General features: G+C 34.1%; 1 protein-coding gene across 1 annotated transcript in view; it reads right to left on the reverse strand.

Moving 5' to 3' along the window:
* EYS (eyes shut homolog) overlaps positions 1-21,552 on the reverse strand; it is a 1,607,944-nt gene that overhangs the window by 733,472 nt on the left and 852,920 nt on the right. Inside the window, 1 exon segment of the mRNA XM_045842859.1 lies at positions 11,849-11,973. Within this exon segment, the coding sequence (XP_045698815.1) occupies positions 11,849-11,973 (125 nt within the window).

Raw genomic sequence — 21,552 nt, forward strand, 5'->3', positions numbered from 1 at the left:
CACTCTGAACCTTCACAACCTAAGTACTCAACTTTTTTGATTCAGATAAACATTTTCCTGAAATCCTGTGTGTTCCATAATTTTTTTAGTATGTTACTACTGTGTTCTCATGAAATCTATCATATTGTGATAACTGTTGGACATGTTTTACAGTCCGAGTATTCTATAGCTTTTTAAGAACAAAATCGGTCCTTAAGTATCTAGCTCAGTGTGAGATCACAGATTAGTAAATACTCTCTTGGGAAGCTTGTGGTCTCAGGCCCTCGACCTTGCTTCAGGTTGGGTTGAAAGAAGAGAGTAATATTTCTAATGAGTTGGAAATTCAAGAACCTTTGATTTAGTCAGCTCTCATTGATTAAAAATGTTGGACTGGGTCTTCGGACAAGATCTTTGTATTTGTTTTTTTTTTTTATAAATCTGATTTTTTAAATTTATTATTTTTAGGGAGGGAAGGAGAGAGAGAGAGAGAGAGGGAGGGAGAGGGAGAGAGAGAGAAACATCAATGTGCGATTGCTGGGGGTTATGGCCTGCAACCCAGGAATGTACCCTGGCTGGGAATCGAACCTGGGAGACTTTGGTTCCCAGCCCGCGCTCAATCCACTGAGCTACGCCAGCCAGGGATCTTTGTATTTGTTTTAATTGAAGATCACAGGTGATTTATTAAGAAGCCTGTAAGTATGATGAGGTCATAATTTGAAAACCAAATTTTAATTACTAAATGAAAGGTATATTTAATTAATAAGCTACATATTTCCAAATGAATTATACATTCAAATTGCTCAGAACAATCTACATGAATAGCATATTTCTAATATATTTCTAACAAAGATATTTAAACTTTGTAATTTTTCTGTACTGGCAAATGCTCCTGTATATATAAAAAAGATAAATTATATTTTTATTATTTTGAAGTTATACATGGATTGGATTAAAATTCCCTTTGTAATAAATTTGCCCTGTATATTTTTCTACTGTTTTTACATTAAAAATCCCCTAAAAGTCCAGATCAATTTTTAGAAATTAAACAATTCATATAGTAATAGAAAGATTATATTTTGTTAGAAAATAATAAATAGGGTACCTCTAAATTTAAGCACATGATATTTTATCAAGTTTCTATAATTAACTAATTCAGTTATGTTAACTATTTTTATTTCTGATTCTGACAAAAGAGGCACAAATAACCTTATTCATTATCTATAAATATAGCTAATTAATATGCTACATTTATAGATATTAAGCTTTGAAAGCAAGAATACTTTGAATTGACTGTAGCACAATTCATGTTGGAAATATCATTGTATTTAATTTAAATTTAAGTGATTTTCATTGAATTTACTTAATTACAATAAATTAACAGTATTGAGAATCTACTCTATCAGCCATCATATCAGAATTATTTAATAACTATTGTAGTCACTATAGGTGCATATTATCAGTGTGACAGTACAAATAAATCTCTGAAGTCTTAACACCAATAGCATTATCTAAATTGTGGTTTCTCTATTCTTTCCTCATTGGCATCAAGTATGCTCAAAAGTTCCCTGAGACTGCTATCTAAGAATTATCAGTCCTAGAATCCAGTATCTGACACAGAGCCCTGAGTATGTAAGTGAAAGAGACACTAAAACATTTCAGAAGTCAAACAGCCTGGACTAATCCACTATTTGAGGAGGAATACATAAAAGTAGCAGATACTATAGTTCACCAATATGAACACCTAGGATTTCCCATTGTCATTTGAGAGCTGGCAAGTAGAAATTTAAAACTTTCTTACCTCCAAACAATTATACATTCAGAGTATCTTTCCTCAGTCACAGAATGTTCAACTATTGTTCATGAGAAAAGACACTTATTTCATGGTTCATTTTCTAATTCTGACAATGGAAACAATGTCCTCATTCTCTGAATCCCTAGGATCCTTACTTGTTTATCCTTTATGTGATATACTTCTAATCTGTTTTCATTGTTTCTATTCACATGTTATCTCCTGTTTTTTTTTTAATAAAACATCTCTAAAAATTCTGTTAATCCAAGTTCAAAAGTATACACATGCTAAGTGTTTAAAAAATATGTGATAAGAGGTCTTTTTTCTTTTTTTAAATAATACACCTGTCACATTCTTCCATGTACATTCCCTGTAAAAAACTTGCAACATTGCATACCTATTTTCTGTGGGGCAACTTCAACTTATACCCAATTATACTTGCCATACTTGTCATTAAGGTGTGGTCTGTTATTGGAACTCTTTCTTAGCCAATTCAAACAAATCAAGTTGGGCTCTGTACCTTTATTTTGACATCAGTACCTCTATCAAAACACATCAGTAAGCATCATTTATTTACTTCTATCTCTCACAGGGCCTGTATTTTATTACAACCAAAATAGCTACAGTTGTGTGTATGGTGCACAACTAATTCAATAATTCATCAAAAACACTGATCATTTTATACTTTACCTTCTATACTACTTAAAATATTAAACAGAAATCTTCATTTTAAAACATTTAACAGAATGGTTTCTGAGCACTACCAAGCCTATTTTCTATTCTGCAACATTCTTTGACAATCTTTCTCCCTTCAGATTACAGTAGGTTAGGCTTATAGTTAGAATGCTTTGAAGCTGATCTTCAAATTCTGAGAATATGCATGCAATCTTTCCCTACTTGGGAAATGCAGGTGCAAATAACACGAAAAACAGTTACACAAAGTCATACAAAAACAAATCAAGTACTATGGTACAAGGACACCATCTAACACCTCAAATAAATCAAGTGCAGGAAAAAAATATGTCATGCTGAACATCTGCATCCCTGAGCTGCATGGAGAGGGACAAGCAACAAGTCTTACTCTTCCCCACAGATCAACTCTTTTCTTGGTTTCATTTATTTTTAATTAAGAACAGCAACAACAAAACCAGGTGCATTAAGTATGAATAGAAAAAAAGACTCCTAGACCACAAGGAAAGCACTAAAATCCTGCTGCTTCTTAGTGGCAATGCCAGAAAAAGCAGGGAAACAGACTGCTTTTAATCATAAAAAAACGCAATTGATGTGGGTTATCACATTTCCTTTTGCTCCCTAGCTACATTCAATTATTTATAGAATAAACTGGCAGATGTAAAATGCACAGGTCTATTTACTGTAATGTAAGAACCATGTGAAATAAGAAATTTTGTTTTAAATAGATAAGATAATTTTTGTAGGAATTATATGAACTAAATCCTTTGTAGTGTAGAGTGCTTTTCAGAAGAAATTTGAGCATAGCTCAGAATAAAAAGACCCCAGAACTGTAGTTGAATGCAGAATAACACCTTTGTGACTTAATGTTTATGGGTCTAGAATTTGAATTCACTGGACAAACATAATTCTAACATTTCCCAGATATCAGTAAGTGTTCCAACCTCTCCAAATCTGTGTTCTTATCTGCAAAGCAGGAATAATAATGATTCTTTTGTGACAGTTTGTTTTAAACATTAAATGAAGTAATATATTCAAAACACTTTGCCTGGCAAATAATGTTTCTTTCATAAATGATAACTAATTTTAATGGTAGTTTGTGGCTCAAGTTTTATTTTAAATCACTTTATTATTGTAAAAAGGAGTTCATTATATCTTTAATGATATATGACATTAAGTCCAATAGCCTCTGTATTGAAAATTTGTTATGTGATTAACACCAAAATGTTTACAGCCTCATCCATGTTCTTGTTCATTGATAAAGGTTTATTTAGAATCTATTATAAGTCTACTAATATGTACTAACCTGGGGAGTGGAGGTAAACATGATGTACATAGTTCCTGTTCTCCTGAATCTCACTGGAGGGGAGAGAATCAGAGCGGGGGAGGGGGGGGTGATGGATAAAGGGTGGGGGTTGGTCACCCATTAAATATTGAATATATAGTTACACAAATAATTAATGGATTACAGTTTTGGCAATTGCTATGACTACAAATTATAAAATGCTATGTAATCGCCTATAAAAATTCAAAATGGCATACTGTGGAAGAGAATTTGGCAGTTTTTTTTACAGCTAAACATGCTTTTTCATAGAATCTAGCAGTTTCCCTTTCCCTGGTATTTACCCAAATAATTGAAAACTTGTGAATACACTAAAACTTGCATGCAGATGCTTATGGAAGCTTTATTCATAACTGTCATAATCTGTAAACAAGCAAGATGTGCTTCAGCAAGTAAATAAACTGTGGTGAATTCAGGTAATAAAATATTATTCATTACTAAAAACAAACATGGTCTCCAGCCATAAAAAAGACAAAAGAAAATTAAATGCATATTACTAAGTGAAAGAATCCAATCTGAAAAGGCTAAGTGTATTAGCCTAAGTTGTATTATTCCAAGTATATGGCATTCTGGAAGAAAGCAAAACTAAGAAGACAGTAAGAGATCAGTGGTTGTCAGAAGTTAGAGGAGAGGGAGGATGACTAGGTAGATTACAGAAAATTTTTAGGTTAGTGAAAACACTCTGTAGGATACAGTGATTGAGGATACATGTCATTATTCAATGGTCAAAACAATAATTCTGGGTAAGAATTCTGCTCATCAATTGTAACAAATGTACCACTTTGGTGGTGGATGTGACCAGTGGGAATGGTTATGGAATGGATTTTGGAAGCCAGCCTATGTTTTTATTTTGAAAAGCAATTCAATAGTATCTTCTTCCCATATCCCTGTCAATACTACATAAAGATATTTATCATAATAATAAATAAACAAAAGGTACAGTGTAGAAGAAAGAGTACCAACCTATAAATGTAGCCATTTAAATTTTTATTTCTAACTCTCCAATGAACAAACAGTGTCGTCTTGGCTATGACTTAACAGTCAACTCATCTTTAAGCCCATCTTATAGATTTGGAAACTGAGGCCCAGACAACATTCTATTTAACTGAGATCTAACATGTCAAGGCTATTCTCCTCTGAGGTAATATACAACACCAAGCATATTCTAAGGTCCTACAAACACAAACATTTCTGACCTGCCACCATATTCGAGTAAGAAACAGATAAATAAAGATGAGATGTGGACAGCTATTACCCATAGTGTCTACATAGCTCTACAGGGTAGTCATGATTCTACTATACTTCATTTACCAAGAAAAAACAATGTTCTAAGACATTTAGATTATGCACAATATCTTATAAAAATGTAACACAAGTTATCTTCAATATTCTACTTCTGAAAATATTAAACTGCATTTTCTCATTTTAAATTATGTTTATTTAATAGATAACTTTTTTGCCTTGTTAAAATGTGTTTTCATTCAAATTTGTACCTTTCTTCCTCCTCAAAAACCATCACATCCCTTCTGTTACAAAATATTAAGTGACCAGGTTGCTTCAAATGCTTATAATACTCATCCGCACTGTTTGTGTGACAGTAGTCTGAGAAACAGAATGAACCTTCTATCTAAACCTGTTGCATATTTAGAGTTCTCATTAACAATACTGAGCAATACTTCAGGGTGGGCTTCCAATTCGAGATGAAGATAAAGATTTAGCAATTTTAGAAATACCTTTTTAACGTTTGGGAGAAAGTTCTAATGACTTTGTGATTCAAGGTTTGCCAATTGCCTTATTTTTAATATTAGTATATGAATCATACCCTAGTTATGTCTTCATTTCCCTCAATATACAGTTTCCTGAATATTGAACTCATTGCTGACTTCCTTGTTATCCTATACACACTTGTCTCCTCCACTCAGCTGAAAGCTGTCTTTGGGGGAGAAATTAAAACACATGAGTTGTTACATTATTCTGAGGATCTAGCATAGAGCTCTGCAACCAATATATACTAAAAAATGTGAAAGCAATGCATCAAATTTTGCCTTAAAAGGAGCATTTTTGCTTTTTTTTGTGCATTCAGGTCTTTCTGAATGGTTCTGACCTCTTTACCCTAATTTGAATGAAAAAACAATGCATGTTAACATATTTCTTTATATGATTTCCAATTACTTTACTATCATAAATGCACAAAGGATGCATTTGGACTGGCCTAAAATATCAACTTGAACTCAAATATAAATAAATATCAAAAGCAATAAAACATCACTTTGTAAAAAAGAAATTATTGAGTTTATCTAAGAATTATACATTTGCTTATTTTCTCCCTACATAGAGACAATAAGCTTTAATTATTTAGTAATGGCATTTGAACAGAGTAAATACTTGTCAATATTTACTAACAACATTGATGACCTTATATCATGAGAAAATAAACATCAGAACCATAGACAAACATCAAATCAAATGATCTATCTTGCTGTCCCATGTCTTGTTTTCTTAGGTCTATTTTGATGACATTTAAAAACCAGATACTGTAAACAGACTGTATGGATGCAGAACTCAGGACATTTTTTTCTCATTCAGGAAATAGTTTTTCTTTTTTCCCCATTCTGTTGAATATAAATAGAGCTTCTACACTACATAAAGATCTGTTTTGTGTTTGAGAATATGATTTACACTTTCATGGACTGCTATCATTTGCAAAATTGAATGAGTATGATCCACTGACAATCATCACTTAATGTAAGGGTCAACCTTGTTGGGTAAAAATTTTTATTTACTGAGGAAAAAATGAGCCGTGCTGATCTAGTTAGAAAGAGAGAGATCATTTATCTTGGCTTTCAGCAAGTCTAAGACACTGAGTAGTGTTCTGTCATTAAATAAATTCTTTTACAGAGCATTTGGATTTCAGAATAATGTAAGTGCTGTAATGTGTTGGTTCACTTTTGCAATCAGATCTGTGAAAAAGAATAATCTCCACTAATTACCAGCTTCTCAAAGATTATCACAACTCTAAACATTAAGAAAACCCTGAGAATTCAGGTTTTTAACATTATTTACCAAAAATTAATTCTCAGAAATAAGGAAAAATATTGATCGCCATCCCCCTATGCAATAGGGCTGTTCACTTCTCAAGTGACTTTTCATTATCAAAGAATAATTATAGTCCCAGTAATATTTTCTAATTTCATAAACATGCAGTTTAGTTAACAATCTTATAAGGCAATGTAATTTGAAGAGTTTTAAAAATTCACTAAATAAAAGGCATATACAGAGAATGTGGCATCTTCCTGAAGAGCTATTTGAGGAAGAAAAATGTTGGAGGGAAGTTTAGGTTAACTTAAACAATGTGAAGAAAATTACTACCAATTATTTTGGTAAAAAGTTTAATGGTTTATATTGTTTCAAGTTATAATCAGAAATGCAATGCTTGCATATTCCCAATATTTGATATATTTTAATATCAAGCATAGATTATAACATAGATTTAACCTTTAACATAGATTATATGTGACACTATATCATCTGGAATAATTTTGTGTGCAAGATAATTTATAATTTTTTTATTTGCTACATACTAGTGAACTAATCACCAGCTAAATTGGCATATTTTAAGCAATTCGATGAAAATTTCTAGCAACTCTGAAAAATATAACAATCATTTGAGGTGAGATACCTGAGAAGCTTAAGTAAACTAAGGAAAAGAAATGACAGCTTGACAAAATTTAATTTTTACATTATTGAATACATAATATCTCTTGATTTCTTTTCCTGCTTTATTGCAATAAATCACATAACTTTGTGTAAATTTAAGATGTACTGTGTACAAAGGACAATAGGGTGGGGATTGACTGTGAGACTGGGGGTTGGGTGGGGTGGGGGAGAGTAATGGGGGAAAATTGAGACAACTCTAATTGAACACAAAATAAAAAAATAAAATTAAATAAGGAAATGAGTTTTTAAAAAGACATTAAATTTTATGAATAAAGGAAAATTTATCTATTTTTCCCATTAAATACATTTATAGGTCCTTTTACTCTTAAAACAATCACAAGACTTCTGTTTTTTGGTTGGGGCTTATAAGTCACCTCTCCTTTCCTTAAAAACATAAAAAAGGCTGAACAAACTTCACATCAACAATTCTTTTTAGGTCTGTCAGAGAACTGAGGTTACATTGCAAATTACTCCCCACTTAAACTGGAGAGGCAGCCAGGCAGATGCAGAGAGTTACCAGGGAGGGAGCTCAGGAACAGAGACCATTGCTGGAGCCAGCACCAGGGAGGGAAACACACCCTAATTGACAAAATGCTGGGGGACCAGTGTGAACATGCTTGAGAGTTAAAAACTCCAAGTGGCTTTCAGTCTAAGAGGATTTTACATATTTTTATAAGTTTTATCACTAGGACTTCTAGCAGGTTCTCACAGTGCAGATAGGAGAAAAATCAACTTTGGGCTTTCAACAGGGAAGTGAACAGCCATTTGAAATACAGGGGAAGGGTCAAGTCAAGGAACGTCATGGACCCATGACAAAGACAACAGGGTGGGAAGGAAGGATTGAATGTGGGGATAGGGGAGAGTAATAGGGGAAAAATGGGGACAACTGTAACTGAACAACAATAAAAAAATTAAGAAAAAAAACAAACAAAAAAGAATTACTCTTGGAGCATTTTGTTCTTAACAAAATGGCCTGGACTCAAGGGAAACAATTTTATCAGAGCCTAATTCATGGGGGAGAAAGGAAACGCCCAATTCCAGCTCCTTGAAGCCTTCTTGTTGCAAATAAGGGGTAAGGGTGATAAGAAGAACACGCAAAGGCCACAGCCCAGAGGTGAGGTACAGGCTCTCTGAACGACTGAACTCTAATCATAAGACTGTTAAAAGCTGTATCTAACCTCAAATCATGGAAGCAATCTTTTCTTACCCACATGGGTAAGAAAATAACATGGGTTACTATTGAAAGAATTGCACATCTCAGATCTATTTAAGAAGAAGTTTGAAATTAAACACAATGATTACAGGGAGACCAAAACAAAGATATTAGAAGAAATTTTAGGCTGACACCTGTAGCTAGGGCAAACAGTAAACATGGCCTGACTCCTAGCAAGATAAAAATAAAGTCTCATACTGAAGGCTTAGTTATTTCAGTTATTTTTATCCAGCACATGATGTCTGGTCACAAATATAAAATTACTAGGCATACTAAAAAACAAAAAAAACAGTTTGAAGAGACAGAGAAAGCACCCAAATTCTACTCAGGTATGGTTAGTCTGAGATTTTGTGATTATCAGATTAGGAATTAAAAATAACTGATTGATATGCTAAGGACTTCAATAAAAAGTCTTAACAAAGATGACCAAAATCAAAACATACCTTTTATATTCTAAGGGATACTACAATTATCCTTGCTCTTGAGGTGCTCAAGATATATCAGAATAGACAGAGCAGTAGACTAATAAGCAAGTATTATATTATAATATGAAAATTTCATGCAATGCTGTAACTCTTCCCATGTATTCTGTTGCTAGAATGCCATGACTCACCCCCTCCAGAAGCTGTCATTTGTTTCCTACACCCACTGTTTTCATGTTCACCTAAACTCTTAAGTTTCACACTTAATTCTAAAGCAAGCAATTTCCCTGTCTCTAATCCCTCTAATGGCTTTGTTTTTAAGCCTCTGTCAAATTCTATGTCTTTCTGTGAATGACATTATTTTCAAAGAATGTAAATTTGACATTTCACCATAAGACTATTCATATTATTTTATATCTTGTTTATCCACAATATTATTGGGGAAAGGAGAAAAGAAATCTAAAAAGCAATTTTTCAGTGATTTTATGCATTTGCCATGCCTGTTTGTTTTTCTATTCCTTTATTTCAATATTCATGACTCTAAAACTCTATTAATATTTCTATCATTTGAAGTTTTTTTATTGTTGTTCAATACAGTTGTCTTCATTTTCATCCTACCACATCCCCTGCCCCCCATCCCCGCCTCCCACCCTTGAACCTACCCCCTTTGGCTTTGTTAGTATTTCTATCATTTAAACAAAGACACATTGAACACTTTCTTAATTTTTTAATATTTCATCAAAATATTTGGCTTCTTATTCCAATTAATAATATGCATGCCTTTTTAAGGGTATATCTGATTTTAAATGTCTGTATACTATTATAACATTGATATGAATAACATTTAAATGTTAAATTCTTTTTTAATAAACTAAATTTTCTTCAGCTTTATCTACTCATTTTAGGATATAACCAATGAATTAACAAGAGTAGAATCTTCCTTTCTTATTGCAGCTTTTTACCTGAACACCATCTCTTATGAGGGTAGGCATTTAAGTTTCATTTCAGCTTTTGAGAACCTGAGAGAGTGGCTATAAGAATATCTGTTTAAAATTAATTACTTATGTGATTAATATATAAGATTAATTAAAGGTATTACTAAAATATAGATGTATTACATCTTTAACACTTTCTTCTTTTTAGTAGACTTGTGGTTTTATAAAACTATATTTTCAGGATTTTTACATTTTTAACATATTAATGGGTTTATCCTTCAGAATTGATTTTATATTAAAAGAGATAATTTGAGTGTTAATTGACTTGTATGCTTATATAAAAGAAAACATTCTGGGAGTTTAACTATTTAAAGATGTTTTAAGAATATTTGGCAGTTAATTTTTTGTGTTTAACAAAAACATGTAAAAATCATCATTTGTTTATAATTACTTGTATAACTATAAATCTAATTATTTATATTTTTATATATCAGGCTTCATTAGTAAGAGAATACAGTTAAATGAAGGATATATTTCTGCTTTTTTCTCTTTCTCCTGAAAATTTAAGGAAGACATCATTGTATAATCTGAGGTGTCATAAAATTATTTATTGGCATCCCTACTGAGATGTCAGAGTGCCTGAAATTCTCACTCAAAGATCATCTAAGACCACGAATAGAAAAACAAAACAAAACAAAACAAAACAGAAAAAAAACAATAACAACAAAAAAATCTTTTCCTAGGGAAAGCCAGGATTGGAGAACCCTAAGAGAAAGAAAGATGATGATGATAATTTTGTTTTATCAGACAGATGAGCCTTGGGAATACCCTTCAATGGGAAGAGTATCTGACTTAAGTCAAGGCTATCTTAATTTTTTTTGTTTAGGTGACAGGTATTGACCATTTTTTCTGTTTAATTTCTTAACCACCTCTGGAGACTCTTGCTTCTTACCTTTCCTTTCTGCTCTTCCAGCTCTGAGGAATGTCTCACTCCTTTCATACATACACATCTTTCTTAGGAACTGGCCATACTTCACCTTCCCTTGAAGTTTGATTCCTGAATCATGTACTGAGTCATCTGACTGTATTATCTGTCTAATTCCTTAGCTTTAATCTGTGTTAACACCAGTCTATCTATTAATAATATTAGTAAATATATATTCAAAATTCCTGACATCACATTATTGCCAATTGGTATTCCATTACTATGTTCATGTGTTATGATCAGCTCTAATAAAGAGTTGTAGCAAAAATAATTGTAGTTCAATAGGGACATATCTACCAATTTGTTTAGTCTAACATTAATGGAGTTCAGACCAGTCCAAATTTTCCAAGGAAGCAGATTCATTCTCCCTGGACTCACAATACTCTGAATCCAACACAGGAAGCAGCACTACGTCCTTTGGCAAAACAGAGGTTCTGCCAAGACTGTGACAATATTGAATAATTCCTTACTGGCATTCTCCTTCCAAATGCATTAAAACATTAAAGGACAATACATTAGGTCACTTGCACCTTAGTTTGGATCAATTAATGAGAATGGTTTCCTCTTCAAGGGAAGGGCTGAGGAGGGTTCATGTGAGGGAAGGACAAGGAGGAAAGGGGATGCTGAGAAAAGTGTAGTATGTACAGACCGGGAGGAGAGGAGCACTTAGTTAACTTGTCCAACCTTACTGTTCACCACACAATATTCTATGCATTACTTACAGTCTCTCAAAGACAATATAAAGTTCCATAACAAAAAACAATAATAATCTTTACCACAAATCCAGGTATGCATAAACATGTCAAGTCAAAGCCAGATTTATTTTCTATGCATATTTCCTGAACATGTGTGCTGGGAACGCAATCATCAAGTCCCTTTTCACAGTGATGTCCTGAGCATCCTGTTAAAAACAATCACAAACAGAAATTAAACTTTTAAGAATAATAATGATAGTTTATAAGTGTGTGTATATGTGTGTATATTTGCATGTGTGTGTGTGTGTATATATATATATACTTTTACTATTTTTTATAACTATGCTAGGTCATTTATATATATTATCATATTTATCTTCATAATTATTCTATACAGTTACTACTATCTGTACTTAACAGATGAGAAACTTAAACTCAGACAAGATAAATAATTTGCCTTGAAAATACAGAAATGAAGGTAAGTATACATGAAATAAAGTTTCAGCTTGTACCTATGGTGCCATTCTACATTACCTGTTCAAATGTGTTTACATATTTTATCTGGTAATAAATGAACAGAAGGCAATGGAATAAACACAGCCCATACTGTCCCATACTTCCTTAATAGGATTCTTAAATACAAAGAAAAGCTATCACTACAGATTTCTAGTATATATTTTCTTGTAATATTTTACTTGTAACATTTTATAGTTAATACATCTTAGACTGTAGTTCTATAAAATAAAAATATCATTATTCCTACTTAGCAATATATTCTTACTATTTTTCCTTGATAAATTGAACAAGAAAAATTAAATTAGTATTCTGGGTGTTTAGAAATGATTTAATGAAATACTGCATTATAAAAATATACAGAACAAGTTTAAAAGACTTGGCACCATCCAGATCAAACTTAGAAGAAGCTGCCAAAAGACTATGTTTACCACATGCTTGTCCAAGACTCTTTCCACTTTGTAATGCTCTTTCATGTGCTAAGATGACTGTGTAGCCATCTCTACTATAAAAGGTGTTACAGAAGAAATGGTTTTGCAGGGCTTATGAAACATCAGTAGGACCAGTCATTAACATGGTTGAATCTCACAAACATATAGTTGAATATAAAAGCATATTCCATAAAAATATATTTGATAAGTATTCTTATAAAAGTGAAATACATACAAATTTAATAACATCACTTAGAGCTACATATGTATAAAATAAAACTCTAAGGGATTCTAAGAGAATGTTGAATATAAAATTCAGAATAGTTAGTGCAGAGTTGGGGGGTAATAATGTGCTCAGGCAGGGATACAGAGGAGCCTGAAATTACTGCTAATATTCTTTAAGGTAAATTGTAGGTACAGGAAGGGTTATTATATTATTTTATGTAACAAATCTACATTAATTATATATTTTTTGATTGAATAAAAGATTTCACAGTATATTTTAAATAATTAAAAATAATAATGTAGTTTCCTTCTTGCTTCAAATACTATAAAGGACATTACAAAACTAAACCATAAGATAGGAACTGTGAAAGAAAAAAAATATTCACCATACCATTTAAAAAGGGGAAAGATAACTTCTCTTTTTAAACAGTATTATAATAAGAGAGAAAGAGGCTATCCAAACAGGGGTGAGAGACTGAATGAACTCAACTTCTGAACCAAAGGTGGGAGGGCATTTAAATGCTGGGGTGAGCTACTGGAAAGGTACTGGAGGATGCTGGACTGGGAGGGGTAGGCCAATGTGCTTAGGCCATCTGTGTTTGTTAATTGTCACTTAGTGACATTAGGCTTCTACTCTTCCACAGAGATTGGGAGAGTGAGGCAGCTTCTCCTATGACTATCTCCTATCTCCTATGACTGCATTTCAAAGGGATGGACCCAGTTCCTTGACAAAGACATTTCTGGGCTTTGGAATTGTCAAGAGGTGGCAAGAAGGCTCACATCTCAAAGGAGCAGAGAAAAAATTACAATCACATATTTCCTAAAGTAAATGCTGGAGGTCAGAGGCCTAGAGTTGTGAAGAATCCTATCTAAGGCTTAGCTAAGATACAGTAAAAAATAAGGCTGCTTTGGTCAAAAACAACAGACTAGGATAAAAAAGTAATTTAGTCAGACTTCTGGCCAAGATGGAGGTGAAGGTAGACACACTATGCCTCCTTATACAACCAAAAGAAGGACAATAATAATTTAAAAACAAAAAACAACCAGAACTGACAAAAAAATCGAACTGTATGGAAGTCCAACAACTAAGAAGTTAAAGAAAAAACATTCATCCAGACTGGTAGGAGGGGTGGAGATGGGCAGCTAAGCAAAGAGGATTCGCGGCAAGGTGGTGGCTGGAGGACTGGGCTGGCCCCACATTCACGAGCAGATAAACCAGGCGAAACTGGGAAGCAAGACAGACCATGCAACCCAGGGCTCCAGCTCTGGGAAATAAAGCCTCAAACCTCTGATTGAAAATACCTGTGGGGGTTGAGGCGGCAGTGGGAGAAACTCCCAGCCTCACAGGAGAGTTTGTTGGAGAGACCCACAGGGTCCTAGAATGTACACAAGCCCACCCACCGGGAATCAGCACTAGAAGGGCCTGATTTGATTGTGGGAAGTGGGGGAAGTGACTGAAAACTGGCAGAGAGCGGAGCAAGTGCCATTGTTCCCTCTTGGACCCCTCCCCCACATACAGAGTCACAATGCAACCTCTGTGGGTTGCCCCACCTTGGTAAAAACCTAAGGCCCCCCCCCCACCCCCGCTTACTACGGAACAGGTGCGCCATGACAAAAAAAAAATGGCCCAAATGAAAGAACAGATCAAAGCTCCAGAAAAAATACAGCTAAGTGGCGAAGAAATAGCCAACTTATCAGATGCACAGTTCAAAACACTGGTAATCAGGATGCTCACAATTTGGTTGAATATGGTCACAAATTATATGAAAAATGAATGCTATGCTAAGTGAAATAAAGGAAAATGTACAGGGAACCAACAGGGACTGGAAGGAAACTGGGACTCAGATCAATGGTGTGGACCAGAATGAAGAAAGAAACATTCAACCAGAAAAGAATGAAGAAACAAGAATTAAAAAAAAATGAGGAGAGGCTTAGGAACCTCCAGGACATCTTTAAACATTCTAACATCTGAATTATAGGGGTACCAGAAGGAGAAGAGGAAGAAGAAATTGAAAAGTTATTTGAACAAATAATGAAGGAGAACTTCCCCAATCTGGCAAAAGAAACAGACTTTCAGGAAGTCCAGGAAGCTCAGAGAGACCCAAAGAAGTTAGACCCAAGGAATAACACACTAAGGCACGTCATAATTATATTAGCCAAGATTAAAGATAAGGAGAGAATCTTCAAAGCAGCAAGAGAAAAAGAGACAGTTATATACAAAGGAGTTCCCATAAGACAGTCAGCTGATTTCTCAAAAGATACCTTGCAGGCAAGAAGGGGCTGGACAGAAGTATTCCAAGTCATGAAAGGCAAGGACCTACATCCAAGATTGTTCTATCTAGGAAAGCTTTCATTTAGAATGGAAGGGCAGATAAAGTGCTTCTCAGATAAGGTCAAGTTAAAGGAGTTCATCATCACCAAGACCTTATTATATGAAATGTTAAAGGGATTTATCTAAGAAAAAGAAGATAAAAAATATGAACTGTAAAATGACAGCAAACTCATACTTATTAACAACCACACCTAAAACAAAAACAAAAATAAACTAAACAAACAACTAGAACAGGAAGAGAATCACAGAAATGGAGATCACATGGAGGGTTATCAGCAGGGGAGTGGGAAAGGAGGAGAGGGGCAAAAGGTACAGAGAATAAATAGCATAAATGGTAGATAGAAAATAGATAGGGGTAGGTTAAGAATAGTATAGGAAATGTAGAAGCCAAAGAACTTAGAAGTATGATCCATAGACATGAACTAAATGGGGGGAATGTGGGTGGGACGGGGTGTGCAGAACAAAGGGGAATAAAGGGTGGGGGGGATAAGACAACTGTAATAGCATAATCCATAAAATATCTTTTAAAAGTAAGTGATACCCACCAAAAAAAAATATAGTCAGGGTTCAGCATGGAAAACAGAAACCCCTCTATGTGTTTAAGGAAAGGGGCTTTAATAACAGAGAACATGATGCTTACAAAGTTATTAAAAGACTGTGGAAATAACTTCAAGAACCACAGATATGACTATGAGAATGCTCTCCCAGGGCAGTGAGATATACAAAAGCCACCATTAAAATTATTGAGTTCCAGAACCCATTGCATTTACCTAGGGAAGCAGGATTACCAGGAAGCTGCCACCACAACGTCCCCAGCTGCCTCTCCCTACTCTGAGGCAGGTGACTAATGCAGGGCTGCAGTGCAACTGCCTTGCCTGCCACCACCAGTGCTTTCTAGTACAAAGTCAGTGACTCGATAATGATATCTGCAGCAGAAAATCCTACATGTCCATGACCTTCTTCACCGGAAGAAACAGCTACCACACCTTTAAATGAACTCTGCCAGATACTCCAGATTTTAGATATGTTTATTATTGGTGAAACTCAAGTATAGCCACAACTACAGCTTAAAGGGAACTAGATTTTCTAGTTTTTAAAATTTTTTTTTTGTTTCTGTAGTAGAGAAACCACAATAGATAGGAATGGATGTTGAGTGCTAATAGTACCCTTAAAAATAAATAAGTAAGATAAATGTCCTTGTGCTGTTGTGGGCAAGCTGATAGTAAGAAATGGGAACAGCCCTTGCTGGTGTGACTCAGTGGGCTGAGCATCATCCTGTGAACTGAAGTGTGGATGATTCAGTTTCTCGTCAGGGCACATGCCTGGGTTGTGGGCTAGGCCTGCAGTTGGGGGCATGTGGGAGGCAACCAATTGATGTTTATCTTCCTCTCTTTCTCCCTCCCTTCACCTCTCTCTAAAATAAATAAATACATAAAATTTAAAAAATATAAATGGGGACAAAATAAAGGAATAAAAAACAGCTAAATGAAAATCCAACAGTTAAGATTTTTTTGTTTTAAAGGTTCAAAAGCAGAGAGAAAGGAAACATCTATAATAAGGTAATCAGATACTTAGAAAATACTGTTCAGTGATTAAAAATAAATAAGCCAAATGCAGGTATAAAATAAAGAAGACATTAGGTATCAAATTATATTACTAATAAAAATAACAAATTAGACTAATTTTTAAGTTGATAAATAAATCGTTAAGTACATCAATACACTCGACTAAAAACACTGACAGGTTTTAATACCACCATTCTGTGCTATAATACAGCAGTTAGTAGTTTGAGTTAATGAAAATAAAAGTCACTATTTTCAAAATTTATGTTTTACTTTCCTTTTATTTTCCCTCTTACCACCAATTCCCATCTAATCTGAGGAAAATAAAATAAAACCAAACCTAAAATAATTCTGTTCTTCTTGCTAATATATTACCAATAGTTGGATAACATGAATTAAAATTATTTTATTGGGTTTAGTCTAGCTGTAGACTATATAGAAAAATTGATTTTTACAACTAAATCTTCATGAAAATACATTAGTATAGACTTTTTATTTCATAGTAAAAATTATTTCACTTTTCATGGGTCTTTATTAAAAAGAAAAATCACTCTGTATCTTTTCTGTTCTAAATACAAAAGCTCTATCCATGACTTAACAATTGCGAGCAGCCCTAGCAGATATTACCTGTTTCTCTGCTTCCTTGACCTTCGGACAATGCAGCATTTATGCTCCAAAATGAGTAATGCTATTTTAAGAGCAAAAAATGTATCTATACTTCATATTATCACCTATACAAACACTATTCCACTCCTCTGGAGTATAAAAAAGTGGGCATAGTGACTGCCCCAGGGATTGAGAACAGCTCAGGATGAAGTATGCACATTTGCAGTGCAGAAATTGTTAACTCCTCTTTCAATCTGCTCATAATGGGATAAACTGTGGTTTCACTTATTGAGTGTTAAACATGTTTATGTAACACTATAAATGGAACTATTTGGGTTAACACAAAAGTAAGTGCATTTTATTTTGTATAATACTCTGAACGCTTGTATTGATACTTCAGTGGAAACGAGTTCAGTAGCCATTTATTCACTGTAAAGGCAGAGGACAAGCTCTGTAATTAGGGCTGAACCAAATGCTGTGGAGGTTGCATCCTGTGTGAAGATCTCCTGCAGAGGATCATTGAGATCTGGGATCCAACATGTGCTCTGCTTGCCCAGCGCCATACCTTGTTAGCTTGGAGGAAAGGGTATAATCATCTAATTTGTCTGCTCCTAAAGAGGGGGATGACTTTCCGCAAACTATAGCCCTGTCTGTGATTATACAACATTGGCCAGCATCATAAATGAATTGCATTTTTCAGTACATGCTAAGCAATTTGTGAGGATACATTAGAATACAACTCCCTGGATAGGGTTTGATGGTATGAAATTAGATAAGATGTAGAATATCTTCTAGCTTACTTATATCCAGTTTAAATTTCAATTGTGTTTTGCAGATAAAGCTAGTGAGGAAGTGGTTAGAATTGGTAACATCCAGACTAATGCAACACACTGATGGGTCGTATTGGTCAAGTCACTTTTTGTAAAACGGCTCTCAATTTTGTTTTTTCTAGCAAAATATTTAACATGATATCTATTTTTAAACAACTTTTTAAGTGTACAATACACTATTATTAATTATAAGCATAATGGTGTACAGTGATCTCTAGAACTTACTCATCCAGTATAACTGAAACTTTGTGAAAAGTTTTTCTTCAGGGAAGGCCCATCTGTGGGGAACATAAGAAATGAAAAATGTACAGTACTAGCTCAGAAATGCTGGTTATAAATATGAATTTTGCCTAATGTGCTGTGGAAGATTATCCGAAGACTCTGAGACTACAGATCCTCATTGGTAAAGTGAGATAATAATACCTTTTTCACATTTGGCACTCAAAATCTAAAAATTCAGAAGACAAGAGAAAGAACTACTGAACAGCAGGTAGAATTTCCAAGGACAAAGATGATAATGAAAAAGTAGAATTATATAAAAATCAATACATGTTGGGGATGAGGAAAGAACCGACTACACAGGGGGAGCAGGAGTACAGTTTGGCACTGGTGGTTACATGACTGGCTGTGGTGGTGCTTACTCAAGTGTTTTACACGATTGTCAAAACTACAGAACTTTATAACAAAGAATGAATTTTACAGTATGCATTTTTAAAACCTTGAAAAATAATAGCCAACTATTCTAATAAAGAAAATGGGTTAGTAAGGAACTACTATAAAGGACACATGGACAAAACCAAGGAGGAGGGTGGAAGCAAGGGAGGGAGGTGGGTTTGGAGGTGGTTGTGGTGAGGGGTGGGGAGAAAATACAGACAACTGTAATTGAGCAACAATAAAATAATAAAATAAAATAGGAAGGGATAAAGGGTAACCTGCCAGATCAAAATTATTCCCTAAATAACTTCAGAGGAAGGATGGGCTGGCAGTAGAGAGTGCCTGGGAGCAGGTCTGGAAGGGAGCCCAGAGCATTTTCAAAAAAAATTTCTTTTTGGTTTACTGCTTATTCGGTTGTTGCTCTTGGGACTAGGGTGTGAAGAATCTAAGTCTTAAGTGAAAAATACCAGAATGTACTTAGCAGCACCTAACAACACAGATGGGGGTCATTTTTGAGGCTCTTCATGTCCTCTATGGACGATGAGCAGCATTCAGAAGGGGCCCCATCAGAGGACTGCATGCAACTGCTTCAGATGGCTCCATGTTTCCAAATAGATCTAAAATAAGGGGTTCATAACCTGGAACATCAGAACTAATTTTGCGATGTAAATATAATAACATAAAAATGAAATCAGCAATATAAGATATGTATTGTAATAGTAAAATTATTGATATACTTGTTTTGATTCTTTATTTAAAAAAAAAATATACAGGGTGGGGCAAAAGTAGGTTTACAGTTATAATACAAGTAAATGTATGGTAATTGATAAATAATAATACAAGAATAAATAGTATGTTTTGTGTACTCATAACTATAAACCTACTTTTGCCCCACCCTGCATTCATTGCTTATTGTAGCTTTCATAGCATTTTAAATATTCAGACCTCAATAAAAACATTTTTGCTTAAAAGAGGAAAAACTTTCAAAATTATATTTATTTCCTATATCAGAAATTATCATCTCTATTCCACTTCTTTTATCTGCAAGAGTTACAGTTTTATGTATTGGTGGCTATTTCAAAATGTAGGAGCAAATGTCTCTCAATAATCTGTCTGACCAGATCAGACACAGTGTCAGTACTGAGCATGACAAAATACAGGAGACATTGTGAATGTTGTGGAATGAGAACTTGGAAACAGCATGTTGCCGGTACTCAATCAATAATTTGTACATCATCACATAAACAATAGGAGCCATAAGGTCCTAGGTCTGCTGAAAGGAACCAAAGTTTTGCTACCACAAATGTATGTTTTGAGATATTGATTTTAAACTGTTTTTTAAGAAACAAAAGACTCAGAAAGAACCTTTGACCCTCCTCCTTTCTTGCCTAAAAACCTGCTTCTGGAAGGAAACCTTAGTATAATCACCTTAGCATATTTATCTTCAGCATGTATGAATTAGCACATATGTGGTAGACAGGAAGAAATCTAGAAAAGCCTGCCCTCTGTGTCCCACTGTTTTTAAATAACACAAGAATTTGTTTACCATATGTCTACACTACCTCTTTTCTGGGAATTACTGGACCTATTTCCCATTTGGACTCTCAGATCCTTGGGGCCTTCTCCTTTGTCCAAAATGGCATATAAGCCTCAACTGTCCAATGGGTTTCTGGTCTCATCTTATGACATCCATGGCATACATATCAGTAATTATAAACCTTAGACATTTTCTCTTGTTAATCTCTTTTAATTTGATTGTAACTGAGCTAAATGAACTTAAAATGTGGGAGGAAAGTGTGTGTTTTTGTGTGTCTCCAGACTTCCTCATTGTTACTCCCCCAGGAGATCCAAATAACTAGAAGCCCAGAACCTGAGGCATTAGCAAGCTTCTCAAGTCTTTTGCGGGGTCTGTAAGTAGTGAGAATTTTTTTCTTAGTGACCAGAAATACCCTCACATGTATTTCTGAGAGATTATTGAGAGATTTCTGAAAGCTACACCCTAATTTGGTGGGTGCAACAGAATGCTAAAAATGAGATGAGTGAAGTGGAAGACAGAGGAAGAAAACAATATGGCTTAAAAGTTAGAAATCAAGAAGAAATGTAGGAAAAAAAGATGCGTGAACCAGTTTATGGTTAAAGAGAATATGACTTTTTTATACCAGTTTATGGTTAAAGAGAATATGACAAAAGGCAGAAATGGCCCAAAAGACAACTTATTAATAAATAATTATTCCTTGGATAAAATCAGTTTACTCTGCTTGCCCATCTCTGTACTAACAATCATTGTACATAACAATAATGTAAATATTATTAAGTGCTAACATTTATTAAGGACTCCTTGTGTCCTAGGCACAATTGATACAAATAAAAATCAGGGAGGTGAAGTTTACTTAATTTAGAAAATACCTGTAGTAAGATTTCATACTCTAAATATTAGGATTTCCTGATGGTAGTCCAAGTGATTGCTTACTGGTTCACAGAACTTCCATTTCATGTTTATGTTTTCTAAGTGTGATATTTACTTAGATATTGGTTGATATTCAACAGCATTATTGGTGAGTGGATTGTCAAATAGTATTATACATAAGTACATGAACACATATATAAACATATATTTTGTAAAAAAATATAT

The sequence above is a fragment of the Phyllostomus hastatus genome, unplaced genomic scaffold, assembly GCF_019186645.2.
Source record: "Phyllostomus hastatus isolate PE091 unplaced genomic scaffold, TTU_PhHast_1.1 phas_contig_40, whole genome shotgun sequence".
NCBI classification, from domain to species: Eukaryota; Metazoa; Chordata; class Mammalia; order Chiroptera; family Phyllostomidae; genus Phyllostomus; species Phyllostomus hastatus.